Source organism: Trachurus japonicus, unplaced genomic scaffold (assembly GCF_045865225.1).
Source record: "Trachurus japonicus isolate A0001 unplaced genomic scaffold, Traja_1.0 AP031057.1".
NCBI classification, from domain to species: domain Eukaryota; kingdom Metazoa; phylum Chordata; class Actinopteri; order Carangiformes; family Carangidae; genus Trachurus; species Trachurus japonicus.
This window is the reverse complement of record NW_028221190.1, coordinates 1-12,660: the sequence shown is the minus strand read 5'-3', so window position 1 is coordinate 12,660 and position 12,660 is coordinate 1. Positions and strand designations below refer to the sequence as shown.

The window sequence follows — 12,660 nt, the reverse complement described above, 5'->3', positions numbered from 1 at the left end:
ACAACAAGTCCAGAAAATGTTCAGTTTAGTGGAAAATATCACACTCCAAGTGCCCTCATTTATGATGTGATACAATGTTTATTTTATGTGTTGGTCATACAATAAACTGCAGTGCACCGAAGAAAAAAACAAAAGGTTAACTCTTCCACAGAGTTGATTGGCTTGTTTGTTCATGTGCGGCAAGGATATAAAGAACCAACGTCTTAAGGACCAGGGGATGTCCTCCACCGGAGAAAAACAATGGGCAATATTTCTGTAATAACAATGTTTTTTCTCACAGGTTTACCTGAAACAAAGAGCCACAGGTTTATTCTCTTCACTCTCACTTTACTGTGTTATTGTTTCATTCTGCTGGTCAACATTTGTCTCATTTTGACCATCATCTTGGATAAAAACCTCCATGAACCAATGTATATTCTGTTATGCACGTTCTGTATGAATGGACTTTATGGGACAACAGGTTTCTACCCCAAATTTCTCTGGGATCTGCTCTCTCCTGTTCATGTCATCTCTTACTCTGGGTGCCTTGTTCAGGCTCTGGTCATGTACTCGTTTGCCTGCAGTGATCTGTCTATTCTTGCAGTGATGGCTTATGACAGATATGTGGCTATATGTCACCCACTGGAGTACCACTCCATCATGTCCAAGCAAAGACTCTTTAAATTAGTCTGTTTCTCTTGGATCACACCTTTTTGCATTATGGCTGTGAATATTTTTCTAACATCTAGATTACAGTTGTGCAGCCAATATATTGAAAGACTCTTATGTGCAAATTGGATTATTGTTACACTTGCTTGTTTTCCAGATGAAACAATTGCTAACAATGTAGTTGCATACATTACAATCATCATTTATGTATTTCATGGCTTATTTATAGTCTGGTCCTACATGTATCTCATTAAAACATGTGTTAATTCTATAGAAAACAGGGCAAAGTTCATGCAAACATGTGTTCCACATTTATTCTCCCTACTCACTTTTCTTCTTACAATACTGTTTGATGTAATGAGTATGAGATTTGGCTCAAAAGACTTACCGCAAAACCTTCAAAACTTTATTGCCATAGAATTTCTTATTATCCCTCCTATCATGAATCCTCTCATTTATGGTTTCAAATTGACCAAAATACGCAACAGGATTCTGAATGTCATTGTTTATAAAACCACATAACTTTTGTCTGTAATGAGGACATTTACAGGCATGTTTTCTATTGTAGTTCCTGATCATGCACTGCTTCAGCTTTTGGCTGTAGAAACATGTCCGGCTCAGACTCTGTTCGTCTGATATGTCCAGACACAAATCTAACAGAAAACATTGTATTGCAGTTAAATGTGCATTTCTTGTCATTTTAATTTTTGTCCATAAGATTCAAAGCATTGGCCCAAATTCCCCGAACTGTTTAATTATGTAGCCTACATGTGCATATCCCTGCTTAACCAAAGTTTTTACACTTACACGGTACACAATATTTTTGAACTTTGAACTCGATGCATTTTGGAAGATCACTTAGCTTAATTAAATGAATAAAAATATATAAAGCTTGTCCCCCCACCTTAAGCTGGTCAGTGGTTGCAGTGCCAGTATATTATCCACACATATACTGAACAGCATTGTTCCCTGTTAAAATTGACAGCTGATATTTGCCTTATTTTATTTTCAATAAATCAAACTCATACACAAATGTAAACATGTGATATTCATATGCTGAATTTATGTATGTCTGAATAGAATTCAAATAGGCCTACAAAACATAAAAATTGCCTTCTTGTAAAACCTATAACAAATTAAAAATGTTGATATATAAGCATATCATATAAGTCTATCAATGCAACTATGCATGTGTATGGATGTATGATTACATTGTAATATGTAAATATATCCAACCATCTCATAGCATGTAAATACATGTTGATCACAGCAGGGTCGAAAGTAGGAGCACAACCACGTTTTACAAACCTATTAATGTGTATTTCTATATTTTCTAAAAGAAACTCGGCACAAACATGGTTTGGTTTAGTGAGAACCGATTCCAGTGGCATATGTCCCTATGGGTGGTCAATTGGAGTGACACTTGCCACACTTTGCCAAACAAATGAAAGACCCCAAGGGAAAGCAACCCTGTTGATCTCCAAGATGGAAGTGTTGTTAGATATGAATGCCAAAACTATTACCATTCACCAACAGTCACCAACTAAAGACAAAATGGTTTTGTAGTTTACCCTGTATTCACGATAGCTTAATTAAAAGCAATATTTTCCAATGTTGCAATAATTAACTATTTTGGTCACTTAGGGTCAGAAGAATCAACTAGCAAACACAGCGCTGACAATGACTTTATATTTTTGGAAGAACAGATGACATCACGTTCCTCTCAGGACATTATAATATAAATAAATAAATAAATTGCAATGTACCAGGATATGTTATTGCAATACCCAGAATATCAAGAAATGTTTCAAATTGTAATAATAACATAATTAAGAATTTTGTCAGCATCTCTGGTGATTCACGGCCGCATAAAGCACGTTTCATGCCCAGATGTAGAAAAACCTCTCCTGACGCCCTAAATAGGAAATAGATCGTATGCATTGTAATCTGCTATTTCTTTTCACAATCTCACCATTTTCAAGACAACGGACTTCTAGAGATCTGATCATCCTCAAACGCTGTCATTATAGCTAATCTGAACTCTTTTATGATGTTATCAAAAGATTTTCATAGTTGGTTTGCATCGAAGGCATTAGTGTGGTGGCCCTGAAGTGCAAAACACAACGGCAAATCAGACAACAACGGCAAAAGAGAAAACACAACGGCAAAAGAGAAAACACAACACAAACAGAGAAAACACAACACAAAAAGAGAAAACACAATGGCAAAAGAGAAAACACAACACAAAAAGAGAAAACACAACACAAAAAGAGAAAACACAACGGCAAAAGAGAAAACACAACACAAAAAGAGAAAACACAACACAAAAAGAGAAAACACAACGGCAAAAGAGAAAACACAACACAAAAAGAGAAAACACAACGGCAAAAGAGAAAACACAACGGCAAAAGAGAAAACACAACGGCAAATCAGAAAACACAACGACAAATTACTAAACAACGGCAAATCAGAAAACACAAAAGCAAAAGAGAAAACACAACACAGAAAGAGAAAACACAACGACATTAACCAAACCGGAAAAGGTAGGTACCCTCGGGCTGGTTTAGGCAAAGACGGTTGGTTTAGGCGTGTGAAGGGAGTGGTTAAGGTTAGGGTAAGATGCAGGGATAGGCTTAGCCTTGCAGAGGCAGCCAATCAGAGGCAGAGTAAGGCGGGTCTTGGCGCGGCCATAGTAGGAAAAAAAGTATCGCAAGCGGGACTAGCACAGAGGCCGCTATGTAGGCCTATTGCCCAAAATGTTTTGCTTTTGTGTTTTCTGATTTGCCGTTGTGTTTTCTGTTTTGTTGTTGTGTTTTCTGATTTGCCGTTGTGTTTTCTCTTTTTGTGTTGTGTTTTCTCTTTTGCCGTTGTGTTTTCTCTTTTTGTGTTGTGTTTTCTCTTTTTGTGTTGTGTTTTCTCTTTTTGTGTTGTGTTTTCTCTTTTGCCGTTGTGTTTTCTCTTTTTGTGTAGTGTTTTCTCTTTTTGTGTTGTGTTTTCTCTTTTGCCGTTGTGTTTTCTCTTTTTGTGTTGTGTTTTCTCTTTTTGTGTTGTGTTTTCTCTTTTGCCGTTGTGTTTTCTCTTTTTGTGTTGTGTTTTCTCTTTTTGTGTTGTGTTTTCTCTTTTGCCGTTGTGTTTTCTCTTTTTGTGTTGTGTTTTCTCTTTTTGTGTTGTGTTTTCTCTTTTGCCGTTGCGTTTTCTCTTTTTGTGTTGTGTTTTCTCTTTTGCCGTTGCGTTTTCTCTTTTTGTGTTGTGTTTTCTCTTTTTGTGTTGTGTTTTCTCTTTTGCCGTTGCGTTTTCTCTTTTTGTGTTGTGTTTTCTCTTTTTGTGTTGTGTTTTCTCTTTTGCCGTTGCGTTTTCTCTTTTTGTGTTGTGTTTTCTCTTTTTGTGTTGTGTTTTCTCTTTTGCCGTTGCGTTTTCTCTTTTTGTGTTGTGTTTTCTCTTTTTGTGTTGTGTTTTCTCTTTTTGCGTTGTGTTTTCTCTTTTGCCGTTGTGTTTTGCACTTCAGGGCCACCGTACATTAGTGAAATTCAATCCTTTACCGTGAAATTTCAACTCACTCCAACACACACCCCAAAAGGATTCCTGGCAAAATACCACCAACAAGTCTGGTCAGTTCCAGACTTCTCATGATGATGCTTCATTGTGTGAACGGGGGGTGTTCATTTTGAAGCATGCAGGGCAGACAATTTCCAACAGGAAGTAGATAGGCTATTGTATTAGGCTATAAATTGTCAAATATGAACCAAACCTGACCTGTTTGATGATAATCTCACTCCGAAGACATCATATACCGTAGGCTACTCATTATAGTTGCAGTGCAACCTACTAAAAATCTAAGTTTACCTTTTGTTTTATCATGAGTGTGTCGTTGGCTTTCCGTTTTTATTTTGAAAATCCTAAGCGGAGGTTGACATCATCACTGACGTAGACTTGACAACGGTCGTTGAACAGGACGCGCGAGGCCGTGGACGGCGGGAGACCAAAGGAGACCAGTCCTGACCATAGACTGTAAAAAGAGGTCCTGACTTGACCGACTGTGCGGACTCACTCCGCACCACACGGCGGCGGTGCAGCACCGCTCCGTTTCACCGACCTGGACGAGCCACAGCGAAGAAGACGGGCCGACAGCAGACTGCTGTGAACACTGCAGTACATGCGACCGAACAACCGCTTCGAGCCTGTGTTCATTTTCTCCAACAGCGGCGACGACGCGGAGGAAAACAGACGTCTGGTGTTTTCAAGTGAAGCGGCGGAGAAAGACCTTTACCTCGTCCGGACACCCCCGACTCTCCGGTGCCGCACCGACGGTGAGTCGCCTCTCTGCGTGTTATTTTTGGGACTGCGGAGGATGAAATAAACGGGGTTTGCTAATATGATTTGGGTTCCGGTTGTGTTTATGTAATATCAGGTTGGTAATCCTCTAGAAAAGGCAGACGTGGGGGGTTCACCGGTCAAAACATCTTCCATCATACCGCGGGGTCGAACCAGATATTTAGTCATGAGCGCGGCGACATTACCGTGTGTGTGTGCGGGGTTTATGGCTGTCATCTTCCCCCAGCTTCCCTCTGCCAGTGCAGCCTGTCGAGGTGTACCCGGGGACCGCATCATGTACACTTCACACAGATACAGTAATATTAACGCCATGCTAGCTGCTGCAGCACGCTCCAGTGTTTTATGCAGGTACACCTCGCGCTGTTCGGATCTGCTGTCGACCGTGGACACACACACACACACACACACACACACACACACACACACACACACACACACACACACACACACACACACACACACACACACACACACACGGTTTCACTGTGGGACACGGAGGAGATGGAGGCTGAGAGGAAAACAAACGGATCATTCACAAGTCGGTCGGAGTGTGAAGCCTCTTGTTCCTGAATTCTAAGGGAAGCAGAAGTGAAATCCAGACTGAATCGTGATATTGCTGTAATTGTGCACAGAGACATTAAATATTAAGTCATCCCACCTTAAAACCCGGCTGCACTGGCTGCACTGCGTGTCTGTCTCATGTGAGGCAAGTGGCCAGAGAGTTACTTTTCAGTGCAGTTCACACATATCTCTCAGGTAAAAGTCCATCACTCCCCTCCAAGGCACATTGAGCCACCGGACAGTTTGTGTCAAGGTGAGGATATCAGGATTATTTATTTAGCATGCATTTCTAGGTTTTATGAGGTTATAATGGCAGTACAAACATAATTTAAGCCACTGCCAAAGTTTTGTGCCACGATAAAGAACCTTTCAATAGAAAAAGAAGAAAAAATAGAAATCAGTAGTTCAGCGTTTTATGTTCTACTTCCAGATCTCTCTGGAGGCTTTTTTTTCTTCTGATGCAGCATTTGAGTAAAATACCTCACAACCACCATCTGTCAGCAAAGCTATCCAGGGGGCAGAAGAAGGCATTAATCCATGGGTCATTCAGCTACTGTTAGACTGAACAACATCTATTCTCCATCTGCACACACAATGTGATGCAGCGACCAGACAGCTGGAGTTTGGTTACAGCTCTGAGCTATTAGATTGATATCAATGTTAGACTGGACACCTTTAATTCTGATGCTTATAACATATTTGATATTAGTGTTTTTTAACAGATGCATTAAACCTTTTTGAAAAATGCTTTACATTTTTTCCCAGCACATTTTTGGCTTTAATGTGCTTAAATGTTTTGTTATGCATTGGCTTAGTTACACCAACACTGGTAAATATTTAAAATCTATAACCAGGTATCAGATGGTTTGAACAAAATCTGTAACATTCAAAAAAAGTGTACATTTCTATGCATCAAAAAACTGTAAATTGATCGTTCCAATAAAATTAAAGGCACAAAGAGGCACAAAAAAAGTGATGTAAAGCATTAAATCTTTTCTGCTTCCCATGAGGCTTTTATTTTCAACAAGATTTGATTTTGTCTTGAATTTTGATCCTGAATAAGTCTTAGATGAGTTCCTAAAAAAGGGAAAGGAAAAAAAATCTTTGAATTAATTATTAACAAGTTTAACTTATAAAAGTTAAACACAATAAATAAATTAATGTCAGTAGACCGTATCCACTAACTTTGAAATAAACCACACACACTCACATATTCAAGCCATTTCCTGTGCATACACACTGACGGCGCTAACAGGGCTGGATGTGTTTGCCTCGAGGGGACAGATGCCTGTTAGCCACAGCCTAAATGGGCTTTAAGATTTTACAACTGACCAAGAGTTTATTTTTATGTTTATGTTTATGTCGGTGGTTTGTACCATTCCATTTCAACATCTTCTGGTGTGTGTTGGGTTGTGCTGGACGGGGAAATAGATTTTGGATTTGAAAAAGAAGAGGATCCCTGGAAGTTGAAGGTTGAAAAGCTCAGGGTGGACTGCAAGTGCTTCTTGTCAAATTTATTAGGTAACGACTACTATAGCTAAATCTAACCAAAGTCCAACATGCGTCACAGAGTTGATTCAACTTGGTGATTATTCTGGAGGCTGCAGTTTGTGCGGCTCTTGAAGTGTGTTGCTTTGTAACAGGCAGGCATTTATGTTATTTGGTCCACCCCATTAATGTCAGTGAGGGTGGTCTAAATAACAGAAACACCTCCATGTGTGTAACTGTGAATGCTGTCCTAATTTGTGATCATATCAGCAGTCGACTTGGTGTTTTTCTCTTTGATGGTAGCCCGCTCCTGAAGCCAAAAAGTGTGTGTTGGGCTGTGAGACTTGCCTCCACACAACACACAGTCTCACAATTTCCCTCAAAACAATGCAGCACAGTTGGATTATTCCGAGGAACAACAACGCGGGAGAAACATTTTGCTGACAAACACTTGTTTTCGTTTAAAAGAAATTATGCAGAATGATTGAATCTATTTGCAGCTGCGTGGGGTGAAGCGGTTTCCGCTGATTTGCCGAGTTAAAGGGAGTAATTGAGGTTTTTGCAACAACAAAAAAAAAAATCCGGTTGCAGCAGTCAGCTAAAACAAAACGCAGTCAGGGCAGAGGCAACCTTAGCAAATAGTGATCAAAGCTAAAGACAAGGGACGTTTTCTCATTGCTGCAGCAGCACTGGTCCACCGGCTGAGGTGACAAGTTTAAAGAGGAACTAAGCAGGATTTCTCCCGTGGCTATATATGCTACATTTTTACCTTAATTAAAAAGCTCCAGAGTAATTGTGATCGTTAACTACATGACTTGTGACTTGTTACGAGTGAGAATGGAGGCTCCCTGCCTTCCACCTGGCGTCTCACGGCTGAAAACCAACCTTGCAACATCAGTGTAGTTACTCGGCCGCCGCCCCGGTATCCCAGCTCTTGTCTCTGCACACCGTGACACAAACACGCATCGTAACATCATTTATGTTATGTAATGCTCCATTTATTGATTTTTCGCCAGTTTTGTTGTAAACAAATGCACATGGGCGAGAGGAGCGTAACCAAACGGCGGAAAAGCGAGCAGACTTGCATAGAGGGGGAAAACAGCTTAGAATAGGCACCTAGGGTACAATGTGTGTGTGTGTGTGTGTGTGTGTGTGTGTGTGTTGGCGTTAGTGTTAGAGTAGAGAAGTTCCCTCGGCGTTGCTGCATTGTTCCCGCTCAGTAAAGCTGCTAAGATGCTGCACCGGTTCCGTGTTGGTTGGTCCATACAGCAGAGGGTTCCACTGCTTCTGCTCACGTTAATAGCGCTAGTTGTTATAGCTATCAGAGGACAGGGAATCCCACTCTCCTTCATTGCTCCTGTAATGCATAACTGGAGGCAGGAGGGAAAAAAAAACCTTCTCTCAGCCCCATGTGGACATAACAGCTTCTGTTATAGATCTGTACGTTCTTTTGCCCCGAGGACGTTGTTGTTTGAGCCCCGATGCATGCACACCGCCGCTGCTACATCATGGGGGATAAAACACTATAAAAAGACAATGCATTTTCCTCAGGATTTGCAGGCTGATGAGGAGGATACACATTTGTACAAACCCACGAGGGCTCAGCGTCAGTCATCAGTGTAATAAGCTGCTGGATAAACATCCGATTACTCTGTTACCCTGCAACTCTCGTGGCTCACCTTCCAGCGGATGTAGGCACACGAACGCGCCTCTAAGCTGTTTTTAGCGTTTTTAAATGTTTGTCAAGGAATTGCCGTGTTTGCAGACCAAAACACCTGCCAAGCACCAACATTTAGGCAGCTCGTCCTGTTGGCGGTATAGCAGCACCTACTAGACTGTCCAGTGCTTGTTTGCCACCAAAATATTTGACTGCAATAGGCTGGATGAAACAAAATGGCCCTGGCTGCCTTCACGCTGGATGTTTTCCTGAATATATTTGCGTTTGCTCAGCAGGATGGCGTTAACGCAGAAAAAAACAGATGTCAGTTTTGGGACCAAGTTTAGTTAATTTGACTTCCTGGAGTTTAAGAGGTATTATACAATGTGTCACGAACAATGCTGCAAACAGGAATGTGGATGAAAACAGGCTGCAGATCTGCAGGGGATACACGGTTCCACAATTAACAATGTTCTCATTACAAGCAGGAACTTTCCTTCACATACTGTCCGTCTAAAAGCACTTTGGAGCGTGTCTTGCAATTGAGGGGACCGTCTCACGACTTCCCTGTTCTCCTTATCAGGGGCCACTTCCCGGCCATTTTTTTTTTTTCATCCTTTGTCCTATATACTTTTCCCGAAACACAGCAGGCATCCTGTTTTCTTCCCTCCCACTTGGTTATCAATATAAGTAAACATCAGCCGGTATTTCATGGTGTTGCCTCAACTCGTCATTCCTGTGTGACACTTAGCCCTCTCCCCACCTTCCTGTCTCGTCTGCTTCCAGTTGCCCAACAGCAACATTCTTCTTGTTGTTATTAGACTCAGTATTAAGAGGAAATGATAATGCGGGCTTCACCACAAACATTTTGTGAACAATAAGCACGAGGTTTGTCATGACGTGTAATCAGATTAGAGATTAAAATGCCCTTATCTCCAATATCTATCCCGGCCCCGAAGAGAAGATAGAGAAGAGAGTGTTGGACATGCACATGGTGAAGCTGTGTAGCCACAGCTGTACATCCAGTTGTATTGGAGCACACAATGTGATCGCTCTGACAAATCCGCAGATCTGAACCAAAAAAAAAAAAGAAATACAGTGAAGCTGAAAATGTAATTGGTTCAAGTTAAACCAGGCTGAAATGCATATTTACAGGTCACAGTTTGGGAAATAACTTTACCTGAGCTGTGACCTTGTTTTTTTCCTTTTCACATCACAACACCTGGTTTAAAGGCCCTATGAGCATGAAATCATAAAATAATGACCGCCCCATCAAATCAACTCATGGAAAGGAGAGTAATTGTCCTATGCTGCAAATATATATTTATATAAATAAGACTTGAATTTCCACCTCCTGCACCAACAGTAATCATAATTAAAGCCGCAAGCGGCTATGACGGGCCCTCGCTCCACGCCACTCGGCGTCCCCGCTACCCCCGGGCCGCTCTTCGAAAACCCCCGCGCGCAACCGGACGTGGGCGGCCGCGTCGAGGGCGGTCCCCTCGTCGAACACGTGAAGTTTCGAGCAAATCGGACAACGTACGATGGAGTTACGGCAGGTTTACGGTTCGTCCACCAGGGGGCGGTAACGGGATGTGGGCCGTTGCGTTCGGGGTCGTGACCTCATCACACATGTGAAGTTTCGAGCCGATCGGACAATGTCGATGCAAAACGCGACATTTCCTGTGTCCACAAGGGGGCGTATTGAGCGAGCTAGCGTACGATCAAACGGAGGCGTAGAGGGCGGGCCCCTGATCATGTACTGAAATTTTGAAGTGACTACGACCAAGTATGTGGGCGTGGAAGGCAAACGTAATAGCATGGCGACTAAACGAGCAGTTGACCAACTTTGTCGCCCCCTAGCAGCCACGCCGTTTGACGTAGAGAAAAGCTTTTAATAGTGTTTGACCAGCTCGGTCTCCTGATGATCTGTAGCGAATATGAAGTCAATCGGGCAAAATCCGTGGGAGGTGGCAGTTCACGATGGAGCGCTATTACTGTCGCCGCCACAAGGGGGCCATTAGCCGTAGCGTCATAGCGTTCACGAAATACCTTCACCAACTTGTTCGGCATGTTTTAGAAGTGGAATGAAGTTGATGGGGGCAACTATGTATTTTTAATTAATTTTAGCGCACTTCCTGTTACCACCGGGGGGCGCTATGAGTGACGTAGGAAAATAATATGTCGGATCGTTCAGGGTCACGCCATCATCATGTGCACCAAGTTTGAAGCTGCTGCGATCAAATCTGTGGGCGTGATAGCATTTAAACCTTTTTAGCTGAATTCGGGAACTTGGCCGTGCCCTAGTAGCCACGCCCTTTGACCTACACACCTGCGGAGCACAAGCCGTAATCAGCTCAGTCTGGAGATGTTCCGTGCCCAATTTGAAGTCAATCGGGCGAACTCCCTCGGAGGAGTTCGTTTTGCGTCAAAGAAATGCTAACCAAAATGGCCGACTTCCTGTTGGGTTTAGGGCGTGGCTCCAATTCAATTTTTGGTATGTTTGGGTATGATACACGTGTGTGTCGAGTTTCGTATGTGTACGACAAAGTAAGCGAAATTTGTCTATGGAGAATTTCGGAAAAACTTCAAGGGGGCGCTATTGAGGCATTTAGCCACGCCCATGGGAAACGACTCTATCCGCTGAAAGAGCTCGCCATTCTTGACCTGTGTATGAAATTTCGTGAGGACACGACTTCGTTAAAGCCACGAAAAAGGCAAACGTAATTGTACGATAAAAAATCGTCAGTCACCGCGGCGGCACATGGACGCCGTTCGTCGTAGCTTCACAGCGTTCATAATGTAGCTTCAGCAACTGGTTCTGCATGTATTAGAAGTGGAATGAAGTTGATCGGGTGAAGTATGGATTTTTAACGAATTTTTGCGTACTTCCTGTTACCACCGGGGGGCGCTATGAGCCAGGCAGGAAGTCGATATATCAAAACGTTCAGGGCGGAGCCAACGTCATGTCCTTTGAATTTCAAGTGGCTACGACAAAGTATGTGCGCGTAATCGGGAAACGTAATTTTACGACAAAAAATCGGCAGTCGCCCCGGCGGCACACGGACGCCATTGCTCGTAGGGTCAAAGCGTTCATGATGTAGCTTCACCATCCGGGTCTGCATGTACTAGAAGTGTAACGAAGTCGATTTGGTCAACTACGTATTTTTAACGAATTTTTGTACGTTTCGTGTTACCACCGGGGGGCGCTATGAGCGACGTCGGCAAATAATATGTCGGATCGTTCAGGGTCTCGCCATAGATTTTTGCACCAAGTTTGAAGCGTCTACGATCAAGTATGTGGGCATGAGAGCCATTCGTATTTACATGGCGAGCACCGAAACAGTCGCCAAACTTCGGGGCACGCCAGAGGCCAAGCGCTTTGAGCTACAGACCTGCGGAGCACAAGATAAGCTCAGCTAGGTCTGACGATGTTCTGAACCCAATTTGGAGCCGATCGGGCGTAATCCCTCGGAGGAGTTCGTTTTGCGTTTACAAACTTTGAAGCAAAATGGCGGACTTCCTGTTGGTTTTAGAGTATGTCATTTTATGAAATTTTTTGAAGATCTCGGGTTGATGAATATGTTTACCAAGTTTCGGACAAATCGGTGTCGCAGACCCTCATTCCCTATGCGCGGTCTAGGGGGCGCTGTGGTGCCATTTGGCCACGCCCACATGCGAGACCACCACAGAATCGAAATTTTCGGGCTTCCCCCCCTGCGACTAAAATTTGGTGACTTTTCGAGCATGGCAAAGGGGTCGAAATCGCGTTCAAACGCGGAGAAGCATAATAATAATAATAATAATAATAATAATAAACATTTGCATTTCAAGGTAGCGTTTTTTCCTGCCAGGTCACTTGAGTACTTGATTACTTGATTACTTGCTTGGTTACTTGTTGCTTGTCGGTGATCGGTGTGGATGTCGAATTACAATAGGGACCTCCCTGGGTCGTTGACACAGGCTCGGGCCCT

The 12,660-nt window shown here is 42.7% G+C and overlaps 1 protein-coding gene across 1 annotated transcript; it reads left to right on the top strand.

The window, feature by feature from the left end:
* Positions 1-240: 240 nt before the first annotated feature.
* Positions 241-1,170, top strand: LOC146959794 (olfactory receptor 2A7-like). The gene has a single exon (XM_085772899.1). The coding sequence runs from the start codon at positions 241-243 to the stop codon at positions 1,168-1,170; it is 930 nt and encodes a 309-aa protein (XP_085629025.1).
* Positions 1,171-12,660: the final 11,490 nt, after the last annotated feature.